The sequence below is a fragment of the Pelodiscus sinensis genome, chromosome 2 (genome assembly GCF_052426305.1).
Source record: "Pelodiscus sinensis isolate ZL-2025 chromosome 2, ASM5242630v1, whole genome shotgun sequence".
NCBI lineage: Eukaryota > Metazoa > Chordata > Testudines > Trionychidae > Pelodiscus > Pelodiscus sinensis.
The window spans coordinates 136,769,279-136,795,180 of NC_143053.1; the positions used below are offsets into that span (position 1 = coordinate 136,769,279).

The 25,902-nt window shown below is 40.1% G+C and overlaps 1 protein-coding gene across 2 annotated transcripts in view; it reads left to right on the forward strand.

Annotated features, from left to right (window-relative positions):
- CTNND2 (catenin delta 2) overlaps positions 1–25,902 on the forward strand; it is a 1,059,017-nt gene that overhangs the window by 152,253 nt on the left and 880,862 nt on the right. For both annotated transcript variants that reach the window (XM_006120137.5, XM_006120139.5), the window contains exon 2: positions 20,281–20,414. In XM_006120137.5, coding sequence (XP_006120199.1) covers positions 20,281–20,414 — 134 coding nt within the window. The remainder of the gene's footprint in view (positions 1–20,280; positions 20,415–25,902) is intronic.

The following is a 25,902-nucleotide window of genomic DNA, read 5'->3' on the forward strand; positions in this document are numbered from 1 at the left end:
TTCTGAAAAGCTGCAGTTTTCAGGCTGCTGCAGCTGAGTTGCCTGTCAGCAGGCTTGGCTATGTCTGCACTGAGCACTGAATGACAAAGCTTAAGTCCTTCAGAGGTGTTGCCCTAGACCTCCCAAGACAAATTTTTGAGGTGGCAAGTACCAGTGTGATCAGCATGTGATGCGCAGGAGCACCCTCCTGCTGGCAGTGTGAATGTCGTTTGTTGGGGGTGGAAGTATTTTGTCAGCTAAAGAGCTGATAAACAGCAGCTTCGCTACCCAACTTTTAGTGGCATGCATGTGTTTCTGTGAATACAGGACCAAGCTTCTCTTCGTTGGCTGTACTGTCTCTTGGGAGTAGAGCTCTGTGGATACTGATGTCCATCCGCAGATATCTGCATCTGCATAGACATTTGTACCATCCGAGGGCTCGGTTCCCCTCTCACTTTGTTAGTTATCATGACTCAAGACTGCATATATAAGTTTCAACTGCTGCAGGGCAAGAAATTCTCAGAGTTGTGGTCTCCTCTTCTAGTTCTGCCATCTTATTCCCAAAGGGCATGTATTTATTCCTTGCTGTCTGATAGTTACACAGGAGTTTGTGTTGTCCTTTGTTTCCACAGTTCAACACTCTGGTCTGGTGTCAGGTACCAGGGGTTTTCCCAAAAAAGTAATGTATTGACAGCTTATCTCACACAACAGAATTTGCCAGGATGCTAAAAGCTCAGTTCAGAGAGGAGGTGAGTAGCACTTTTAATAAGACAAGTTCCTTCATCCAGTCTTTTAACCAATGCAGAGATATGTTGGCTCAAATGTATGCAATATTTTTGCTTCATGAGATGATGCAAAGGGTAGATTAAAAAGGGTAGTTACTATTTTCCCAGGGCATAATTTCAGAAATAGTGTAGAAACCGTTCAGTCAGCAGAGATGAGTTACAATCTGGGATAATAGAAATCTGTATGGCTTTTCCACAAAAACAGGTGTCATTTCCTTGAGGATTTTCTTTTTGTTGTTTGTTTTCTATTTGATGTAGATATGTTTACAAATACCAGGGTGTTTGTCATATTGGGAGGTTGTAAGAAGATAAATGAAGTAGAGTTTTGTTTGGCCACTCACATCCCCCACTATACAGAATGAAGAAAGGTCTATGCTTCTTCATACTTGACCAGCAAATATAAATTAAAATGAATGGTGTTTCCACTGTTAGGCATTGCCATAGTCTAACCTAGTCTAGGAATATAGGTAGCCTGCTGTACATTGTAACAACCAAATATACTGGATCGTCACTTTTCTTATGGAAGAATTAATTAGTCTCAGTCACCAGCTCTTAATCTTGTTCATATTGCTTAGATGGGATTTTTTCCATTTATGTAAATGTGAACTGGACCAGTCCCCAAAACCTTGACCAACAGAACAGAAATAACATTTTTTCATGCACTCAGGGAAAAACAGACAAATAACAAAATTCTCTGCATGCATTATTGCAAGGATGAATTGGAGAAATTCCTCCTGCAAATTCTTGGGGATACTCAAATTGTATCATATCCCAGTTCATTCTATCTAGGAAATAACTTTTCTTGCTGATTGTAGTTTAGCAGCCCAAGCGTTCCTCCTGATTTCGCAGAGGAAGGTTCAGTTCTCAACCCATTTTTGGAAGACCCTGCGTGGGCTTATCTCTTTATTTCCTATTTCTTAATTAGGCACAAGTAGGTGGTCCTCCCTCCAGGATGGTTATTTTCAGAGGGTTGGGTCTGCTCTTCTTCTCTTCGTTTAGGGTGCATCTACACAGCAGGGCTTAGCTTGAAATAAGCTACACAACTTGATCTACATCAACTGTGTAGCTTATTTCGAAATTGAGAGCATCCACCCAGCACTTATTTCGAAATAGAGCACTCTTCCTCTAACTTCCCTTACTCTTCATACAATGAGAGTTACAGGAGATGGAGCAAGAAGTCCTCCAGCTTGACAGTATTTTGACATTACTTCAAAATAACTGCCTGCTGCGTAGACGCGGACCAAGTATTTTGAAATAATGTTGCTGTGTAGACATACCCTTACTGACCATTCTCAGCACTGGGCAGGTGTGAGGTACATATAAAAAACACTTCAGACATGTCATTTGACTATTTATTATATCCTTAAAATGAACTACTTTGCTTCTGCTCCTGCTAGAGAAAGTATTCTAGAAAATCTACACAATCCCATCAGTCACACTCTGGGAGTTCGATATGTGTTTTAATGGAGAGGCATGATAAAGGTAACTTTCATCTGTTTTTTAGCAAAGGCTTTGATTGAATAATCAACATAATATTTGATTTACATATTAAAGGCTGCAGACTTATGCCAGTAGCAGAAGGATTCATTAATCCATGCCAATTTTTAAGGGTTTTTTTTAGTTCTTTGTGTGACTCCATTGGACTGAGATATTAGATTGTGGAATCTTTTGTTTTATCACTGCCTAGGATACATGTAGATGTAGGAAGGGGCTTCAGGATCATGTCTGTTTTATTGGACTTTCCAAAAGGTGTTTATGCTTGACTGGTATTTTGGCCGTAGGTGACTCATGGTATCACATGGGAGGTGAACCATCTCATGTTCTTACCAAAATTTTAATTGCTAAATGGGATGCCCCCACATCTCACTGCTATCTCACTGTCCTTCTCAGTGGCCCTGCTTGCCCTCCTATCGCCACAGGCACCAGTTGCCACTGATTTTGGTTTTTCAATTCCTCTTTCTTTTATTTGTGTACATTCTGTGAATACATTATGCCCTCTGACCTCCTGGCCAAGAGAACAAATGGTCTCCTCCAAAGTTCTAAGGAGTCAACTGACTTCTAAAAATGCTTTTGAATAATACATTGTTTCCTGTTTCCATAAGCAGACTGAAATCTCATTGATGTTACCCTTTCTGCCTAATCTGAGCTAGTAACTGAAAGCCCAAGTTCAGTACCTAGCCTAAGTCTCTCATCATCACCTTATATTTATATAATATTGTTCATCCTGGAAGACTCTGAAATAACTAAAGAAATAATTGCCTCATCTGCCACTGATGGGCAGCCATCTCTGGATAGTATGCTGCTGCTATTTAACAGTTCACAGCAACATTTCATATAACAGTTCAGGAAAGAAATTGAAAAATTACTATATTAAGCTGAAATGACACAGGAAGGGTTAGTTAGGCTGATGGTAATTACCCTGATGGGAATTGGGTGAGTACACGGTCAAATCACTCCTAATTTTCATAGACCTAAGCAAGTGGGCCAGCCGGCATTTCTGTTTTAAGCATTTGAAAAGTGAAGTCATGCAAATCTTCCTCTTTTCAAGATTTACATCTTCCTATTTGTTCATGCACCCCAGAGATTTGTGATCAACCAGATTTACATTAAATGTCATTATCAATCTTACTCCACCACTGTGGATAGGAAATTGGTAAGTTGTGGAAGAAACATTTTGTAAGACATACCATCATGTTTAATGTATTTTATTAGTAGGCTGCGTCTAGACTGGCAAGTTTTTCTACAAAAGCAGCTGCTTTTGCGGAAAAACTTGCCAGGTGTCTACACTAGCCGCTTGAATTTCCGCAAGAACACTGACGAGCTCATGTAAGATTGTCAGTGTTCTTGCGTAAATACTATGCTGCTCCCGTTTGGGAAAAAGCCCTCTTGCACAAATGCTTTTGCACAAGAGGGCCAGTGTAGACAACATGGTAATGTTTTGCGCAAAAAAGCCCCAGTCACGAAAATGGCGATCGGGGCTTTCTTGTGCAAAACTGCGTCTAGATTGGCACGGACGCTTTTCTGCAAAAAGTGCTTTTGCGGAAAAGCGTCCGTGCCAATCTAGATGCTCTTTTCTGGAAAAACTTTTCTGTTAAAAGCATTTGCGGAAAATCATGTCAGTCTAGACGTAGCCATAAAGTACAAAGACTGGAATTCTGCAGTCCTGCACACAGTGCTGCACTTGAATATTGTATTTTAGCTTTAAATAGTATAGACTATTTTGGAAAGATTCGTATTGGAAGCACTTCAGCAGTGTGGTCCAGTGAGTTTGAGAGATGTGATCTAGATTGTAAATTCCTTGAAGCAGAGATTGGCTCTTACTATGAGTTTATTTAGTGATGATGGGGCCTCAAACTTAGCAGAGGCCTCTGTGTGCTAAGGTAAGACAAATACTAAGAATGGTTCTGTGTGATATGTATACCTCACCAGAAAACCTAGTTTTCCTCTAAGCCCTCAACTCCTGACATCTTGTGACTACATCAGAATCTTCATTTGGGGGCAAGTGGGGGCGGGGGGAGGTTTAAGTATGTTTCTAGCTCTTAGGGTACGTCTAAACTACATGCCTCCGTTGACGGAGGCATGTAGATTAGCCAGATCGGCAGAGGGAAATGAAGCCGCGATTAAAATAATCGCGGCTTCATTTAAATTTAAATGGCTGCCCCGCTCTGCCGATCAGCTGTTTGTCGGCAGATCGGGGCAGTCTGGATGCACCGCGCCGACAAAGAAGCCTTTCTTGATCGGCACAGGTATGCCTCGTGAAACCAGGTTTACCTGTGCCAATCAAGAAAGGCTTCTTTGTCGGCGCGGCGCGTCCAGACTGCCCCGATCTGCCGACAAACAGCTGATCGGCAGAGCGGGGCAGCCATTTAAATTTAAATGAAGCCGCGATTATTTTAATCGCGGCTTCATTTCCCTCTGCCGATCTGGCTAATCTACATGCCTCCGTCGACGGAGGCATGTAGTCTAGACACACCCTTACAGTTGAGAAGTGGCAGTGTCTGCCTGCATTTGCAAAGAGCCCAAACAATAGTTCTGAATGGTGTAAACTGCCTTCTGTAGCTCAATGGGCTGTTAATAACAAGATCCATCTCTCTGGGATACCTTACCAGGTGATTAAATATGTTGTCAGAGGAGAGGGAAATGGGCCCAACAAACCAACCCTAATGGATACCCTGGGACCAGACAGTGAAATACTGAGGAACATCACAGCTTTGACTGCTACCTCAAAGGATTAGATGGAGTGGCTCTGAAGCTCTGAAAAGGAAGGAGCCCCTGCTACCACGGCTGAAGAGGGGGGGAAAAAAGGTTTCATGCTGATGCCCTGGGCCATCTCCACTGCAAAGGGGAGGGCGCAAACTCAGAGCAAGATTTTGGTTGCAGGAGTAGAGATAAAGAGACCCTTGTGTTTTTGGCGTGACAAGGACATTGGATTGGATTAAAGCAATCTTGACTTCTGGATCCCATTTGGCTCTTGGAGTGCCAGATTGGGAGCACTAAAAAGTCACAAGAGGATGAGGTAATATCTTTCATGGGACAAACTTCTGTTGGTGAGAGAGATGAACTTTTGAGCTTATACAGAGTTCTTCTTTACCTGGATGCTGCTCTCGCTCTCTCTCTCACACCAAGAAGTTAGTCCAATGAACGACATTACTCACTCATCTTGTCGCACTCTAATTACCCTGGGACCAACACAGCTATAACACCTCCTCAGACAAGACTGGGAATATGGCATACAGAGCAGGTCTCCTTGGGGTTTGGAACTATTTACTTTTGTATTAACATATAGCTCCTTAGTAATAGATAGGCAGGGGCTGAATAAGACAGTCTGGTATAAGAAGTAGTCTTTACTGAATACCCATGTAGAATTGGGGTGCAAGTAGTTTTCTCCCGAGACTATACAAATAACGGTATTATGTATTCCAATATGCATATCAGATCCATAGGGGACTTTAAGAATGGTCAGAATAATCCATTCATGCCACTTAACTCATGATAAAAATAGTAAATAATGTGTATAGAATCACAATATTAGTGACTTGCTTACTCAAGTCTTAAATTGGTTGTGCTTTTGCATCTGTTTAATCTCAGTTTTTATAGTGTACCTAGACTCTGATGCTAATATAATTAAATATTGCCCATCTTTTGCACTTAGAACATGGTTTGTCCAATTGCCATACAAGAGTTTTCCAGAAAAATCCTTATTCATAGATTCAGAAGTAACTGATATTAAGGAAACTGATTGTTAAGGAGAAAAGAGAAAGGAAAGGAACGTTGCATATTTTAAAGTCATCTGTGGTGTTTTTTATGATAGGTGGTTATTGGTGGATGTTGAGGAAGAAATTTTGCAAAGGTGCTTTTTATTCTGTACATGCTTGAAAATTTAGCATTGGAACTGGAAATGTTTAAAGTTACCCCCCACTCCTTTGTTCCTCAGCAGCACCAGCAAAGAACTTAATGGGTTCCATGCATTCAACAGTTTTACTTGGCTTTTTATTAGACCTATAAATAGAAATCAAATCAACTGGGGATTTTCATGCTGGGATTTGTAAAAATGTTGGCAAGAACGCAAATTTTCAGTTGCTTAAATTTTGTGATCATGCTGCTGCCTCCAGTTGTGAAATACATTCATAAGGACCTCAGGAGCTTGTTATTCTCAAATGGTGCATGCTAGAAATCACTGTAAAGGATAATTCTCATGAGTTAAATAGACAGTTTCAAATATCATGAAGTAGCAGCATGTTGCAAGCCAATATGTGGTTGTCTGTTTCGTCTGTGTTCTTTAATATACTATGACAATTAGATAATTCAAAGCAGTTAGATTTTAGGGTATATCCTTGGTTGTTTGGGCTTGAGCCTGCATTCCTTGTACATACAAAAGTCCTATTGACCTGACTGAATTTCTAAAGAGCACTAAAAGTAAAGAAGTGCCGGAGAGCTCTCCCCTAGCCACTGAGTGGCTACTCAAGCCATTTTATATTGGCACAGCTGTATCAGCACATCTCTGCTGTTGTAATCTCACAAGTGTAGACAAGCCCCATGTGTTAAAGGGAGCATGAGTAAGGCTTCCCAAAATAATTGTCTTAAAACACATGATGACTCTCAAATGAAAATTGGGTTCAGCCCAGAATTACATGCTAAATGTTACTAATAACCAGGTTATGGAAGGCTTTCAGTACATACATTTAATTTTCAGTTAATCATTGTAATAAGCCAGAATCCCTGTATCTGTGAGTCCATAATTTTTGGTGTCTGGCAAAGCAATGAAGTTAAGTTCCCAGGCTCATCTCTTAAATGTGTTAAGCTACTAGTCCTTATCCTCAAAGGAAACCCTGCACTTTACTTTCAAAAGACGAGCCTGAGAACTTAAATTAATAATGCTCAAACTTCCTCTTCTTGATCTGTGACTGCTGAGTTGTTAACAGGTCTGTCCGCCTTGAATAGTTCCCTATAATATGTGCTAACTACTTTAAGCTAAACAGTCTGTTGCATCTTGCATTTTGTTGTGATGCTGGGATTTCTTTTCCCAGGCCATGACTTACACTACAAAGCTCTATCAACTTTATCTTTCATTGGTACTCAGCCACCATAATTGCTACATCTACACTGCAGCACTTACAGGAACACACTATGGGTGAAGACACTCTAAACTGATAGGATAGAGCTCTCCCAAGCATTCAAAATTCATGAGTTGGATCCAAATGTTGGTTTGACTATTCAAAACAAATATTAAAAATAATAAAGGGGCAAAGGGTTGAGCCTTTGATTCTCATTTTCATTCTTCACTCTGCAAACATGAGGAATGGAAAGTTTAAATTGAAAGCTTAGTTTCTGCTATAGTTGCATGTCTGCAAGAGCACACAGGATCTGAGAAATCAGCTATTAAGATGCTCACAATAAAGTTGTGGGTTGGCAACAAAATTACATATCCCAATTAAGAACCCCAAACCCTATCTCTTGTTATAATTAATGACAATTTGAGTAATCTTAACTAGACTTTGACACATCTCAGTGATAAGAAAAAGGTGAGAGTTTGAGTTCACACTTTAAGTGTTGTGATTATGTATGGAAACACTTTTACAAATTTAAAGAGGTTACATTGTATCCTGTAAATTTAAAATCAACTGCCTTATATGAAATAGACAGCATATAGTTAACAGAAGCTGCTGCAACCATGAAAGTACTGAAAAAGATTTACACATTCACGAAAAAAACTATATGGTTAAACACAGCAAGGTATGCTGAATGATTAGCTTTAATGTCCTCCTTTCACCCAAAGGAAGGTGTAAATATAGATATGTACAGATCCATTAAGTACTATGCATACTTACTGTAATATTAGTTATCCATACTTATTTATTTCATGATATGACTTCATTTTTATTGGTGCATGTTTTTCACGTACAATATATTTATAGAAACCATCGAGAGTAAAAACTTTTACTATGATTCCACATACTTAATCATAAAGAATGATTTACCAGTAAGAACTGTGAGCTATTTAAAATGCTGTTCACATAGTGATGACTGGCCTGTCAAGTAATTGCCTATGTGTAGTAGGCAGGGGTGGCCACTCACTGACTAAGACGGGGAAGAACCCCACTCCGTGCTTGGGTAGGCCAAGCCTGGTCCTGGCCCTTTCATTCTCTGAAAGCTAAAGGTCGGGGCAAGTGGTCTAAAAGCCGAACCCAGGAGCTCAGTAAGGCCGAAGGCACTGGAGGTAGCAGAGGCTTGCCCTAAGTTCCTGAGCAGGGAGGCAGGCCTCTGATGATCTTGCTGAGGTTGAGGACCGCCAGGCCCCCACACCAAAGAGGAGACCCTAGTAACCCTGCCAGAGGGTACAGACTCTGATGACCCTGAGAACCTGTAGCAACTGTGGAATGAGGTAGATGCTGAGGAGGAGTTAGGAAGTGGCCTAGGGAAAGCCAACAACAGTCAGGTTGACCTCATTGTCCTGTAGTGTGTCAGCGTGTTGCGGGTCAGATCCTGGCTGATCCCAATGGCAGCCCAGGCAGCCCCTACTAGGGGCCTGGGCTGGGATGCTGTGGAGTAGGGAGGACCTTTCACCCCCTTTCACCCCAGTCTATGGGTGACAGTCTCCCCCTCTCTCGCCATTGATCTATTGTGTTTGTTTACCTGCACCAGGCCCTAGTTTACTAACTGCTGGATTGTGTTTACCTGCCCTGCCCCGCACCAGGGCCTGGGCTTGAAGGCGATCACTGGACACTTATGCTAGGTCTATACTGCTGAGAAGTCAGGAAAAGATATGCAAATTGTGAACTGCAAATTTTGTATCTTTTTCCACTTTTTTCCAGAAGAGGCTTTTCCAAAATTTGGCTCATCTGCACAGGGCCAATTGTCAGAGAACTCCTTTTTTGGAACGTCCCTTATTCCTCCCACTGGAGGCATCCCGGAAAAGCTCTGCAGTCTAGACATAGCCTTATTTACGGGCCTTATTTATGGGCCTGAGCACAGGTCTGGGGCCCAAGACTGAGCCAGGTGGCCTACACTATCACATAGGTATTCACAGTTGAAGCTAAAGATGCTTCCAATAGAAATAGTATTTCAGTAAAAAGCTACAAAGAACTGAATAGATCCAGTAGTTTCATCTTAATTTAAAGGAACATTGTCAGCTTAAAAATCATGGGGCTCATTTTACATTGCCTTGCATCTGGTGCAGTCATTTAAAGCTATATAGAATGGAATCAAAACACTAACAAATTGGAATTTTCCACTTATTGATAATATCCCTTTTATTAAAGACAGGTTGCAGAGGGGAGGCACCATAAACATCTCAACCTGTACTAGAATAGTCCTAATAGATATTGAAAAGAAGTACGATCTACCCTACTCTGGTTTGAGGCTCACCACTGATACATTTTCCCCTTATTTAGGTTGGATCTCCCAACCTTTTAGCCTGGTCTGGCTACTACAGTGGCTTGACCCTTCATTCATGTCAGAAGATATGTCTACACTACAAGGTTTTTTCGCAAAAAACGGCTACACCTCAAGCGCATTTTTGTGCAAAAAACCTGCAAAAAACAGTAAATCGACAGAATAGACGGCTTTTGCTGTTAGAGTTATTCCTCTCCCCACAAGGAATAATTCCTTTTTGTGCCACAAGGAATAATTCCTTTTTGTGCTACAGCTCTTGCACAAAAAGGCATGTGTGGACACTTCTCAGGGGTTTCTTGCACAAAAAGACCCTATCGGAAAAAGCACAGGTGCTCTGATGGTCATTCTATGAATGGCCATCAGAGCTTTCTTGCACAAGAGCGTCTATGCAGTGTGGATGCTCTCTTGTGCAAAAGCGCATTGCTTTCGTGAAGTGTTTTTGAGGTGTGGACGTGCTTTTGCACAAGAAGTTTTTGTGGAAGATCTCTTCCGCAAAAAGCTTCTTGCACAAAAACCCTGAAGTGTAGACAAAGCCAGAGAGAAAAAATATCTACCCAGTCCAGGCTATCCAATTCTAAAACATACAAGAAGAATTTTCCTTTCCGGTTTCAAACTGGGCACAACCCCTCCTTTCCTGATGGTCTGTCTTCTCTTTGAACTTCAGTAAGGTGAGATTTTAGTTATGAGTATTTTTAGTAAAAGTCATAAACAAGTCACAGGCAGTAAACAAAACTCCAGGGCCTGTGACCTCTCCATGACTAGTACTATATACCAATGACTAAATCTTATGTGCTGGGGGAATGACCTGGGGCACCATGGGTGCTTGGCGCTGGGGGGGCAGGGTACAGTGTGTGGCCTGGGCCTCTCTGTTGGTGCTGAGGTTTCAGATAGGGGCATTGAGCCCAAAATAAGGAGGGATAACAACCTGGGACCTCCACTGGTGCTGGGCAGAGAGATGGGTGGCAGCACATCGCCTGGAATAGCTGCTATTGCTTGGCAGCACTCAGCCCTAAAACCATGGCTGCTGTCGGCATATGTGGGGGAAGCTGACTCTGGGGAGGGGACTAGCAATGGGCTGAGACTGCCCCAGAATGGTTGGAGCAGCTGGCCCAGAGGCTGCCCAAGCTGCTTAGGTGGTTCCTCGAATAGTGCCCTGGTTACTGCAAAAGTCACAGAGGTCCCAGAAAAATCATGTAATCATGGATTTCTGTGAAAGACTAGCAGCCTTACTGTTCATCCTACCCTATGACCTTAGCTCTCAATCTTGCCCCTACTATGAGTTTTCCCCCTTGCCTCTCCAGTGACTTTTTTCTGTTTTATCTCACCCCAGCCCTAGAAGGCCTGGTTTAGTCACATGATGTGTCTGTCATGTGACTGTGCTTTTTTTTTCACCTAGTGGGAAGTGTTGCAGCTGGGCTTGGACCCATCTCCTCTTAAAGGACAATCACAATTGTAGAAATCCGTCTATGATGAGGTGCAATATATTCTTCTTCTATAATCCATGTCTAATTCGAAAGGATTTTTTTTCTGGTATCTTGAGTTGTGTATTACAATCTGCAGTTCTTGGCATATGTAATTGAATTTGCTTTTATGTAAACTAGATTTTATTTTACCCACCCGTCAAACCATCTGTCTGTAATTGTATAGCCTCCAATTTCTTCATGCAGTGTTATACAGCTCAGTTCACATTTGCTTTAAAAAAATCACAACAAAACTGCGAGCAGTGATTTGACTACAACAGATACTCTTTAACCTAAGATGTTCTAAAGCATTTTCTCTGATTATCTTAGGCAATCAAACAAAGGATACAAGTGATACCTACTGTTTCAGAATGAAAGCACGCATTTTCTTTACATTTCCTAAGCTGCTTCCATTTTAATATCCAATTTAGCTTGAGCTTTTGTTCATAAAAGAACTGAACAAAATGCATATTTTAGAGCTAAATTTTAAAAGGCATAAATCCAGCGTCTAATATTGGGAATAAAACTTGTACAGTAAAACTCCATTAGTCCGGCATCCAATGCTCCGGGACTCCTGATGGTCCGGAACCATCAGGAACCCGGAAGTGCTAGGGCAGCCGGACAGGCTTCCCCCATTCAGCTGCTGCTGAAACTGACCAGCAGCTGAATTGGAGACGCCAAGAGCAGAGCAGCTGGAGTGCTGCCGGGTTGGTCCCGCAGCGCCAAAGGACGGCGCTGCGGGACCAACCCAGCAGGACCCCAGCTGCTCTGCCCCAGGGGTCCCCGATTCAGCCGCTGCTGAAACAGATCAGCGGCTGATTCCAGGAAGCCCGGGGCAGAGCTGCTCTGCCCGGAGCTTCCTGGAATCAGCCGCTGATCTGTTTCAGCAGCGGCTGACTTGGGGACCCCTAGGGCAGAGCAGCTGGGGTGCTGCCGGGTTGGTCCCGCAGCACCGAGGGGCGGCGCTACGGGACCAACCCGGTAGCACCCCAGCTGCTTTGCCCCAGGCGTCGGGATTCAGCCGCTGCTGAAACTGACCAGCAGCATCAGTTTCACCAGCAGGCTGAATCAGGACGCCTGGGGCAGAGCAGCTGGGGAGCTGCCAGGTTAGTCTTGTAGCGCCGCCCCTCGGTGCTGCGGGACCAACCCGGCAGCACCCCAGCTGCTCTGCCTCAGGGGTCCCCAAGTCAGCCGCTGCTGAAACAGATCAGCGGCTGATTCCAGGAAGCCCCGAGCAGAGCAGCTCTGCCCCGGGCTTCCTGGAATCAGCCGCTGATCTGTTTCAGCAGCGGCTGAATCGGGGACCCCTGGGGCAGAGCAGCTGGGGTCCTGCCGGGTTGGTCCTGCAGCCCCGAGGGGCAGCGCTACGGGACCAACCGGGCAGTACCACAGCTGCTCTGTCCCAGGCATCCCCAAGAGCAGCTGGAGTGCTGCTGGGTTGGTGCCGTAGCGCCGCCCCTCGGTGCTGCGGGACCAACCCGGCAGCACCCCAGCTGCTCTATTGCAGGCATCACCGATTCAGCTGCTGCTGAAACTGACCAGCAGCGGCTGAATCAGGGACTCCTGGGGCAGAGCCTGATTATCGTAAGGGGGGGCTACGAGGGGTGTGGGGTGGCATCCTCTCCCACCCCACTCCAGATCCCTCATAGCCCCCCCTTCTGATAGTCCGGCATATCTGATAATCCGGTACCCCCTGGGTCCTAAAGGTGCCGGATTATCGAAAGTTTACTGTACTTGGTATCAATTACAGGCACAAATTATTTGTATGTTTGTCTACCTGATATGTTCCCAATTATTTGGGAATTATTTTTCTGATTACTGTTCCTGTCAAAATATCCAACTGGTTTTCACAGAGGTCTTTGGGGTTTCATCTTATTCTTAAATACATCAATGTGAAATATTTTTACCTTGATGATGGTCGAAGTTAAATATTATTCCTCTGTATTTTTCTTCTGCCATGGCCTTTCTCAGCAGGGAACACTTATTTTATGTGTCTGATACTGACTTGCTCTGAGTTTTGCTTTCTGTTTAGTTTTGTTCTCACTTGTATATAAATTAATATGTTAATATCACCAGTCTAGTTTGAGAAAGAACAGAAACTGACTGGATTTTAACATGTAAGACTGAGATCTCATCAATCATATGGTTTCTGTGCATTGTTTTTGAAACAGCGAAGTGATTTTCATCACAACTCATACTAAGATACACTCCACTGAAGTTTGCTGTTGAGAGATATCTATTGAGCATACACCTCTTCCTACTTTCATAGATTGATAACCGGTTAAAAGACAGAAAATAAGGGTCGGAATAAATGGTAGGTTTTCAGAGTGGAGAGGGGTAATTAGTGGGGTCCCACAAGGGTCTGTCTTGGGACCAGTCATATTCAACTTATTTATAAATGATCTAGAGAAAAGGGTAAACAGTGAGGTGGCAAAATTTGCATATGATACCAAACTGCTCAAGATAGTTGAGACCAAAGCAACTGTGAAGAGCTTCAAACAAAATCTCACCAACCTAAGTGATTGGGCAATAAAATGGCAGATGAAATTTAATGTTGATACATGTAAAGTGATGCACACTGGGAAAAAGTAATCTCTACTACCCGTACAATATGATGGGGACTAATTTGGGTACAAATACTCAAAAGAGATGTTGGAGTTATTGTGTAGAGTTCTCTGAAAACATCCACTCAATGTGCAGCAGCAGTCAAAAAAGCAATTGGAATGTTAGCAATCATTTAAAAAAGGATAGAGAATAAGACAGAAAATATCTTATTGCCTCTATATAAAACCATGCCATGCCCATATCATGAATACTCATATAGGTGGAGTTGCCTCATCTCAAAAAAGATATATTAGGATTGGAAAAGGTTCAGAAAAGGGCAACAAAAATGATTAGGTGTTTGGAACAGATCCCATATGAAAAGAGATTAAAAAGGCTTGGACTTTTCAGCTTAGAAAAGAGGAGACTAAGGGGGTATATGATAAAGGTCTATAACATCATGACTGGTGTGGAAAAAGTGAATAAGGAAAAGTTATTTACTATTCCCATAATATAAGAACTAGAGGTCACCAAATGAAATTAATGGGCAGCAGGTTTAAAACAAAGAAAAGGACTTTTTTTTCACTCAGTACACAGTCAACCTGTGGAACTCCTTGCCAGAGGATGTGGTGAAGGCTAGGACTTTAACGGGGTTCAAAAAAGAACTAGATAGCCACTGATGGACCTAACCTCTACAAATCTATTAGCCAGGATGGGTAGAAATGGTGTCCCTAGCCTCTGTTTCTCTGGAGGTGGGTGACAGGGGAGGGATCACATAAGGATTCCCTGTTGTGGTCCCTCCCTCTGGGGCATCTGGTATTCGCCACTATCGGCAGACAAGATACTTGTCTAGATGGATTGTTGGTCTGACTCAGTATGGCCATCCTTATGTACCTATATAAATTTTATCAGTAAATCTTCATCCCAGTAAACAATAAACCTGAAATACGTTTGTGCCTATGTATTTGTATGGTGAGTGTGGGTGTGTATGATTAGTAAAATTCTCATTCTCCCATTATATTACTTTGAGATTATAACAATATTCCCATGCAATATTTTGGAACCTTTTTTCTACTTAAACTAGAAAAGGACCCAAGTAACACTGTAATCAACTCAATTTTTTCTTTTCTTCATTTAAAGCATTGCTCTCGGCTGGAGCTGAGGATGAAGGGGGTCATTATGCAGGCTTCCCCAGGGAGAGAAGACCACTCCAGCTCTCTCACCACAGCAGCTTGGGGCCAGATAAGAAGCATTTCTCCATGGCCGCTGCAGCTCCAGCAGCCAATGTCAGGAGACGGGTGCATATCCCCATGTGGCAGGTCCATGTTCATCTGTCCCCTGCACTTTCCAGCCAGATTGGGTAATGCAGCAAACTGTGCACTTGCCCATGGCTCCCTGCTGAAGGGGAACAGTTAGCAATGTTCCCATACAAATGAGGAGTGATGGAGCTGCAGGCCTCCCGCACCTTCACTAAAGGATGCCTAGTGGGGGAGGCTTGGGACTGGGGCAGTCCCAGACCAGAGGGAGGGCATGTCCCCAGCCAGCCTCTTTCATCAACTGATGATTTTTTTACTGCATCTCTGTGTGAATTGGGTAGAGGCATGAGCTTCAGCCTCTCCCTCTCGACACACACATCCCAAATAACCAAACCCTTACCTTGCTTTAAGTGATGATGGAGGAAGCTGTATACCGAATTTGATGTTCTTAGCTCTTGCCATGTAGGAGGAGTTGTTGAACAAATGGACAAACTTGCTCAAATATATAGTAGATAATCATGCTTGAAAGGCTGAAATGTGTCAGAGAAAATTTTTAGGAGGGGTGACTTTCATGTCTTGCTGATAACTAGTTTCGGTTTGACCAAATCAGCAAGATTTGAAAACTCTGTGCATACACATTATTTTTTCTTTACTGTCACAACTACTTTATAATAAAGTTCCTTCAATATTTCCACAGAAAAGAAAGGGGACAACATGCATCTTTATCAAATTTGGAGCGTGTTAAAAAAAATTCTGGAAAAAGTGCATCAGTGCTGCTCATAGGGTGCTATGTACTACATCTTTCAAACCTAAATGAGTTTAGCATTGAAACACTTGGGTAGTCTTAAATGTAACTGCTGCTAGCATGGCAAGCTATCGTGATTATGAATATATACAGCATGCGATTGTATAAACATTTTATTCTGTTGTGACTTGTCTGAATATAACTTACTGGCTAGGTATGTATTGGTAGGGCTAAGCTCTATCAGTGCCAGCTCTTATGTACCTCAAAACCATTTTTAGAGTGGCTGCACGTGGAAGTGCTTTCAGTTCATAGATGTCTGACAGTAGCTGAAGCAGGCACATGAGAATATAGGCTTACATGGGCTTAATTCAAATTAGTTCCACAAAGTGCACAGTGCCTGTACCTACTCTTTGCAATCACAGTGCCTCCCTGCTTCATCTGCTCTTTTCTCCAGGCTCAGAAACAAGTAGGATAGTTTGGTTCCTGGGAGAGAATGGGGGAAGATTAGTATCTATATTTTAGAAATGAGAAGGGGAGAAGGAGAGAGGAGCTGAAGGGATAAGCTGGAAGAGCTGAAAACAGAACTGGGAAGCTCTTGGCTATTCAACTAACCTTGCTTCCTTCCTAGGATTTAGAAATATTGATACACGTTGTCTCTACCAGTCTTCCAGAAGATAACCTAAAACAGAAGGAAGGTGTGAACTAATGGACTCCCTTCTTTCTATCTCTCTCCTCCCCCCACCCCCATTACATGGCATGTCCATAAAGATAGAAGACAAATCACAGTTCCTTATTTGTAATAGAATTTGTAGTCAGTAAAAAATCACTATCACTTTTGGAGTACTTTGTCTTGGAAACCAGGTCTGAAGAAAGATGGTCTCTGATTTAGGGATGTAAAAGAGCAGTTGATTAGTCAACTACCTGATAAACTTAGGCTTATCAGGTAGTCGAGTCGACTACTCGCATTCCCCACACCTTGGCTGTGTCTAGACTGGGCAGTTTTTCCGGAAAATCAGCCACTTTTCCGGAAAAACTTGCCAGCTGTCTACACTGGCCACTTGAATTTCCGCAAAAGCACTGATGATCTCATGTAAGATTGTCCATGTCCTTGCGGAAATACTATGCTGCTCCCATTCGGGCAAAAGTCCTTTTGCACAAAACTTTTGCGCAAAAAGGCCAGTGTAGACAGCTCAGATCGCGAAAATGGCGATCGGGCCTTGTTTGCAGAAAAGCATGTCTAGATTGGCACGGACGCTTTTCCGTAAAAAGTGCTTTTGCGGAAAAGCGTCCATGCCAATCTAGACGCGCTCTATTCCGAAAATGCTTTTAACGGAAAATGGCTGTCTCTGAAGTGCCGTTTGCCCATCATCAGAAGCAGTATTGCGGGGATGATGGGGCCTAGGAAGTTGGGGGCCCTCTGCAGACCAGAGCTGCTGGACCCAGTGCAAACTGGGGCTGAGCAAACCTGGGTCCAGGCGGTATCCCTGCTGCAGCTCTGCAGTTTAAATGTAGTAGGAGCTGGGCTGCGTGTGCAAATAGTATCAACTACACGATTACCCAGTTACCCACCTCTTAACATCCTACTCTGATTTCAGATCTGTGGTTGAGCTGATAATCTTATCAGTACCATATTTTAATTACTTTTAACTTTCACTAAGCAGGCCAAAGGTTGTCCTCTCTTTACTACGTAGATGTTTTAAAAGTCTATCTTATAACTTGTATGTGGCAAAGGATCTACAGCTTTCATCCCGAAGCCCACCAAGATTTATCTATATGTTTAAATTTATATATAATGAATAGTCCAATTGGAATCACAAACATAAACTTTGCAGGATGAAGACATTGGTCTACAAAATTGGTTAAGCTCTTTCTTTGGCTATTTAAAAAATTGTAACTGACTTCCTTTGGTGTCATAAAAAGATTAAATCATATATTCTTATTTCAAATAATCTTCATTTTAAACACAAAAAAGAGTAAATAATAAATTAGATTTTTTTGTCATCTAATTCCATTTTTATTATTCTTGGCAAATTTAGATTGATAAAATTAGAACTATGACTATCTTTTGATCTAATGCTGAATACCGCTTTTTGGAGCAGGGAAAATTAACATTACAGTACTTAATTTTCAAAGTGCTCCTCATTTAAAAAAAAATAGAAACACTATTTTAGTCTTGTTTGGACTATCACCATAATGTTCAAATTTTCTTTTCAAATGTACTGAAGTTAGTGGAGTTGTTGTTATTGATTTCAGTGGGATCAGTTTTTGACCCCATCTCTTTGTCTCAGACAAAATATCTTTGAAGCTCTTGCATGCAACTCCTAAATATATTTCCTGTTTTTCACAAGTAAAATTGCAGTTAAGTCTAAACAAGAATCACACATTTCAGAGTAAATGGATGCCTGCACATAAGAAGTTTAAAAATGGCTTGTGATAGTACAGTGAGAGATGGACCTTGTGCTTTGTTATTCACATTCTTCATGCTTTACCAGCTTTTTAATAAGAAGTTGGCAAGGTGGTTAATTACTGAGACTTTTAATATCTTCCTCTTGTTGAAAAGAAGTATTGAAAACATTTGAAATCTTTGTAGAAAGAGCTCTGTTATAATGGAGAGAGATGCCAGGAAGTCTCTGATGCGCATTTTAATCTATGGTAATTCTAGCCTCCTTTCTTAACATGGATCTTAATATGTTCTAGTCTGTATGTTTGCCAGGACACATTGCCATTCTGTGTCCTGTTAGTGAGGAACATAAATGCCATGCACATAGATGTGGATAGAGACAGCTTTGCATTTCTATGTGGATTGGTATGTGAAGACATGACGGAATTTATATTGATTATTGTGGTTGTTCAATAACAGCAAATATTAGCTACATTTAGTAATACAGTATTTTAAATGCATAGTAGCAGGTAATCCCTGTCCCTCACAGTCTGCAGTTCAAATAAAGAAAAGGTATGTGCATGTACCATGTGACAGTTAACTCCATGTTTTGAATGCTAAACTGGCCTAATAAATGGTGTATTTACAGAACTTTTGTATATAATGTATATAATCTAAATGCATTTACAGAAATGCATATCCAGGCAGATTGGCTTCCTGATGTCTTCTCCAAACCCCTCCCTTCTGAAAACTGTGTTGCAATTTGCATGTAACCTGGACTTTTTGTTTGTTCGTTTGTTTGTTTTTTAAAGCATATAGCACACACAAGAATAGTGATCATAGTGGGAACTATTAGGTTAGTTTCACTTAACAAAATATTTAAAAAAATGTATTATTGTGGTGTAGGTGAGAGAGATGCTTGTGAGGCGGCGTTAACAGCAGCAAGGGAGTGGGAAAGGCAAAAAAAAAAAGAGGGGAGAAAAAGAGAAGTGATAGAAAATCTTTGTGCTCCAAAATTTCGTTTCTCATGTCAGAACAGAATTCCACAATGTGAGACATTAGCCTACCTTAATTGTACAATTGTAACAGCAGAAAGGAAAATGACCCCCTTCTCCTCTTGCTAAGTGTGGCTTGAGCTTCAGCAAGCTTTCTGGGGAGGTGTGTCCAACCAGGCCAAATGAACACCCTCATGTGACAGTGAATGTACAGAACAAAAGTTATAAAAAGTCAGTTTAGGCTTTATTAGCTGCACATTCACCCCATGCCTAGAATATTTGTGGGTGTTGCAATCACAAACTTCCTCAACCAGTGCTGTTGCACTATAGTTGGTGATAGGTGGCATTTACTTTTTATTTCTGGACTTGAGCTGCTCAGACCTTTGGGTCTCATAGACGAGGACTCATATATCAAAGGCTGATTAAATGGTGAGTAAGGGTTGGCTTTAGCTATACCTTACTTACCACTTAAGTCCACTTTACAAGAACTATAAACAAAAATATTTCCTTTCTAAAATCGTGGAAGCTAAATTTCAGGGGACTGGCACAAGAAACTGAGGTAGTATCAGGAGCACTTCCTATAGAGCTACTGTCTTTTACATCAACTGATGAATCAGGGCACTATATGCTTCATGTCCCTTCGTGTTATGGCTCAACCTCGAAAATCATGACTTTCCTGTTGTATCCTATCTCTCATGGTGGGGGGGAGGAGGGAGGGAAGAAGAATAACTGTTATGGTTATTTACAAACTTCAGCAAAAACTAGATTTGCTTAAAGTTTGGCAAAATACTAGGCTACTAATAGGTGCATAGTAAATGGGCACATAATTTAAGAAGTCATCTGAAATTCTGTATATCTCTTTAGTAGGTTCTCTGCTTGCATAGAATTACATGATTTATCACTCCTGTGATATTGTAATTTTGTATTGGACACAGCCTCTAGAATACTACACCAATGCCACAACTGTATATATTTTAAATTATCTCTAGATGCAATGTAGCAAATGATCTGGAAACCAACTAAAAGATAAAAACAGTCTTGAATTCTTAAGATACATTTTAAATAAACTTTGTGTGTTTAAAAGAATACTAAATGAGTGACTTTCACATGATCTAACAAAATCAAGTTAGCTCTGCTGGATGCAAAACATTTATTTTTTGTGAAATTAGGGTATTTATTACTGAATACATTTGATTCCTCACAGACATGTGGTTTGTAATAGCAAAATATCTTTTTTTTAATCATAGGAGCTATGCCTGTGCCAGACCAGCCCTCATCTTCTGACAAGACAAGTTCCCTTAGCCCTGTGATGACTACATCCAATGGAGACGGTTCTGAAACAGAGACAACTTCTGCTATTCTAGCCTCAGTCAAGGAACAGGTACACAAGTACAATGGCTTTATGTCAATCAAGCTTGCGAGGCTTATTATTGATGCCAGGAACAGTAGGAGATATTTTGTGTGTTTAAAAAATCTTCCATTTAATTTCCTAACAGTATTTTGTGGTTATTGCCTTGAGGAGACATTTTGTAGTGTTTGTTACTCTGCATGGTATAATTGCATGGTGATCTTAAATGAGACTGGTACATATACAACATCCATTACTTTTCCTTGATTACATGTGGAGGTTTCTTCAGAACAAAGTGTAAGAGCTAGAGACATGTGAACCACTATGCAGAAAGTAATTTTCAATCCAAAGTTTGCATATGGATTGACGGGAATCTTATCTTGTTTGTTTAAAAATATTCTGACTTTATATTCACTTGTTTCTGATATGACCTGAGAAGAATAGAGACCAAAATCAGAAGCAAAATATCCAATATATATTAAGAAGTTTTTCTTTTGGTATTGTCTAAATGGTTAAAACTAAAAAAGGAAGTACTAGAAATTTTGGAAAAACAGATATCATGAGATTCCACTCTGATTCTGATGAGACACAGATTCAGATGTGTTTTTATAAGCAATTCAGTCTTCAGTATATTTTGAGGTTCCTCCATCACAAATAAAAATGAAGTATTTTGAATATATCTCCTTATTTCACTGTAATTCCCTGTGAATTATTCAGTGTGTCTGTATTGCAAAAGGAAGTTTTATCAGAGAAATTAGTTAATATAAGACTGCCATACCATTGATATTTTGCTTTTACCCCTCATATCTCCCACACAGGTAATGGCGATAATTGCAGTACTTGAAGACTGTTGAGTTTAAAAGCTGCCTATGGTTTTGATCTAGCTAGCTACCCCAAAATAAATTGGGTAAAATATTCAATGTCTAGATGTTGTATTTGAGAGCCTTGTCAAATTTCAATATGATATAAGGCTTCACCGAAAAGGGTGCGCTGATAGGATATCTGGTTTTAGCATCCTGCAGAGAGTAGGGAGGAAGAAAGAAAAAGAGAGAGAGAAGTTTCTGACGAGTCACCAGACTAACTTTGCACCAGAAGTATATGAAGAGTTTGAGCTGTTCAGTGAGTCAGAGGGAAATAGGAGTAAAGACAGAAATAAAACGGGAAGGAGTAACCGTAGGAACAAAACGAGCCCAATCTAGAGAAGAAGTTGAAACTGAAAGATTTGTCTAAGTTAAATACAGCCTTAGGATGTGGCTGAAGTGAAATTTTAAATCTGTGTGCCTGTTTTGTTGTTAGGAGATGTATGTTCTATAAAAACATAAATTATCAGTTTAATTCAGATAACACTGACAGCTTCTTTAAGGATTATTTCAATTTATGTGTTGTTCTAAATTGAAATAGTCTATTGTGCTATACTTGCATAATACTTTGTTTCTACAACTGCTGTGCAATTGGTAGTTTAGATAATTTACAGATTTAAAAAATTGGTCTCTGGTATTCTACATGAACTTGTAAAGAGATTCATGGTTGCTCTGTGGTTGATATGTATGAGGTTTTACATGTAGTATAACAGTGGTATCTGACACGCTCATGATCTAAAATATGTGAAATGAATAACTTCTTATGCAAACTAATGTGTCAGAGTAGGTTGTATTTGGTGTTTTGAGTTTAAAAATATACCAGCAAGTGAGAGTGGTGCACACTACTTATGTATCATGTGACCTCAAAGTGTTCTGTGTTTTATTGGAAAAGGCTTTTGGGTTAGGAATTGGCCATAGTTAGAAGAAAAATACACTTTGTCTTATTTCCACAATACCATTTTCAGGCACATATTAAATTACTTAGTTTGATGTTCTTACAAAACAGTAAAAGCTATATTGATTAACAGTCCAGACAACTAAAACATGGTCTAATTAAATGTTGAAACTTCATTTAAAATTTGTGGGTTTATTTTGTGTGGTAGTGAATTGGCAGGGAGATGGACTAGGTGACGTAATAAGTGTTCTCCCTCTCTAATATCCCTAATTTATGAGCTCATTTAACCTGACATTTAAGATAAATGGCTTCCCACCTCCTAGTAGAAAAAGGCATATGATTTGCCTGTCTAGCCAACACTTCAGGCTAATTTATCCTCTGGCTCTGCCTAGACATCTAGTCTTACTTGAAGATTTGGAAGCATGAACATGGCTAATTATGCAGAGGAACAAAAACAAGACAAAACAGGACAAGTATTTTTAAAATCAGATTGTTCTTGGCCAAATTTAATTTTCTTCAGAAAAGAAAACTGTAAGAAAGGTGATCTGATAAGTTTTCAAATATGTTAAGGGCTCTTTCTTAAAGAGGAGGTTGATTAGTTGTTCTTCGTGTTATAGAATCATAGAAAATTATGGTTGGAAGAGACTTCATGAATCTGGAGATAGTTGCTATATATCCATAGGTATTTTCATCCGTGTCTTTCTTTTATGGATATGATGCAGATACAAATTTTGTATCTAGAACCCTGCAAATTTGTAGATATCTATGGGTATCCATGGTTCATATTTGTGGATACAGATGTGGATGCAAATAAAAAATTTTGTATCTGTGCACGACTCTATTTCTGAGGTCATATAGTCCAGCCAACTGTTCAAAGCTGGACCAACCGCAACTAAATTGTCCCAGCCAGGGCTTTTTCCACTAAAGGCAGAACAAGAAGTAATGGGTTTAATCTGCACTAGCAAACAATATGGTTAAAAGCATTTTCTCTTCTGCATAGTAAAGTTTCAAAGTAATATTAAGTCAATCAATGTTCAGTTCTAAGCTTTTGAAACATTTTGTTGGGAATTATGAACACTTCAAAGTTATGAATAACTTGCAATCTTGAGGTGTTTGTAACACTGAAGTTTTACTGTATAAACTTACATTCAATCTAGCATGCTTCGTCATTACTTGAAAAAATTAACCTATTTTAGGCATCCTCATTTTAAAAAAATAGTCAATTAATGAATCTTTATATTAATTGCTTCTGAGTCTGTGAGCTCACATTGCTTTTATGTTGCACTGAATGTTGACTTGGCATTGTCACTTCTTGATTTTCAGTCACATTTCCATTCTTGTAAACAATAGAATAAATTTGGTATTCAGGGTTCTCCGGGTATTTTATATAGCAGAGACTCTCTATTAATAGAGTTTTGTTGACTATTTGGAACACGTTACTCTTAAATAGTCAGCTCTATTATTAATAAAGTCATAAGTGGTTAAACAATAAGAGTTTTATTTCAAAAGTTGCTTAAAGGATTAGTGTTTTCAAACTATTTTCAGGAAACATTTAAGAGAGACCCCCTTCACTTTAAGTGAAAATTGGGATTGATTTAGTATCACAACCTGAGCTCATGCATTAAGCAAAAAACATTAAATATGAGACTTGTGGTGAAATCATATTTGTCATCATTGGGTAGAATGCTGGATAAAACTCAGTTTTGATTGTAAGAGAGTATGAGCCTGGTGTATGTGTGTGAGAGATGGAGGAGGGTAACAAGCAAGAGATTTTATAGAAATTGCAACATAAATAAAATGCCAAAGTCAGCCACAACTCATATATATCTACTTGACTTAACCACACATTTCCCGAAGTGTGATAAAGAACTCCCTTGGGCAAACATGAGTGTCAGAACTCCATGCTTTCAGAAAGGATCATGGGGTGGCTGTAAATAGAAGATAAGGCTGTAAATGGAAGATGGTAAAGGTGGTAGCTGCCCCAGGGCCTGGCAATCTAAAAGGCTGTCACTAGGCTTGCTTGGAGACATGGCAAATTTCTGGTCTAGAATTATTAACAGTTATGCAGTATTGGCACATGTTCTGTGCTTTCTAGATGCCTTGAAAGGGGGTTAATGGGTATGTGGTGTTAAGAAGTGGGAGTGACCAATGACAGAATTGATAGTACCGGGGGCGGGGGGTGGGGGGGGAGGGACATTGGCAATCAGGAGATAACAATGGAGAATGTGACTCCTAGCATGAAAGTCTCTGTATATATGTAGCTACCTGGCATTTTTAGATGTGCCAGCAATTTGCAATGCCAGAAGCCAATTCCACTTGGAGAAAATGTGGAAGAAAACATCTACAAATGTTAAGTTGCATAACATTAGCAAGGTTTTTCTAATATACTTTTTGCTTTGTTTAAATATTTTCTAAATGAAAATACAAATATTTGACCCAATTTGTTATTAAAATGTCTTTGACTGCATTTTCCCTTCACAGAATGACTACAATATTTTAAAGGAAGTGAGCTAGTTAGAGGGAAAAACAAGTACAGTATCTTGGTTAACTTCCTAGCCATAAGATATAATGGCAAGTCATGTGTAGGGTAATAGTAAAGCATTGTAAAAAAAACAAGTTATAATTAAAATACAGATTAAACCATTTAAAATTAAATTAAACTGGATGTAAGTTAGACCTTGTTAATGAGAACATGGTTATGAAAATGGGACAGCAAATAGGACACAGCACAGGGAGTTGGGAGACCTCTTCTTGATTATTCCACTGACCTGCTATGTGAATTTTAGGGCCAGTGGCACAATGACTTAGTCTACGCATGATTGTAGTGGGTAACATATTTATTTTCCTTTTGTTTAGCATTTAAGCTTTGAGGAGCAAATTGATACATTCTTCAGTCCACTTTCTTGCATTTTCATGGATGTTATCGTCAGATGGAGCATTAGACCATTGTCTGACCTCTTGTATAACACCTGCCATAGGACTGAACCCAAGTATCTTTGTATTAAACACAATCACTTAGGTTCAACCACAGCATATCTTCCAGAAAGACTTTCAGTCTTAATCTGAATACATATAGACTATATAATCATAATTGAAGAAACCTTAATATACAAGCCAAGAATTTCTATTACAGTCTAATGCTTTTTCTGCAAAACAAATCTGTAAACTTAGAAACTGTTTATAAATATAATAAATTATTATAAAATCATAATTTGCTGCCTCCTTGCAGTAACAGCTATTGCTTCTTTTAAAAGTTTTAGTAGCTTCCCTTCAGATTCATACTAATTCTATTTAATCAATAAATACCTTCTCAAGTTCTTATCTTCTCTCTGTATATTATACCATTATCTTCTGTACCATCATCATAACTCCTCTGTTTCCGATGTATTTTTCAAAGTATGTCAGCTAAAGATTCTCCTTCTTCTTTCCTTCTTTTTTCAATCAATGTATTGATTTTAGATATAATACATTATAACAGGAAACACTTTACATTTAATACACAATAAGCACTTTCTAATAAATGATATTCACACAATAACCCTCCCTTACCGGGTTCACTGAAATATTATCATATGTGAATTTTGAGACCTGAACTTGTACCTTCAAAATCTACATATTAGCAAGATATCTTTGGTGAAAATGTGTTTTGTGAGAGTGGAGAATTTTTGGAGAAATGTCATTTGATAGGGTCCTTTTGTATGATTCTGAGAGGAGAGAAAGGGAAAAAATGATACTTTTGCTATTTTGTGATATACAATCTTAGCAT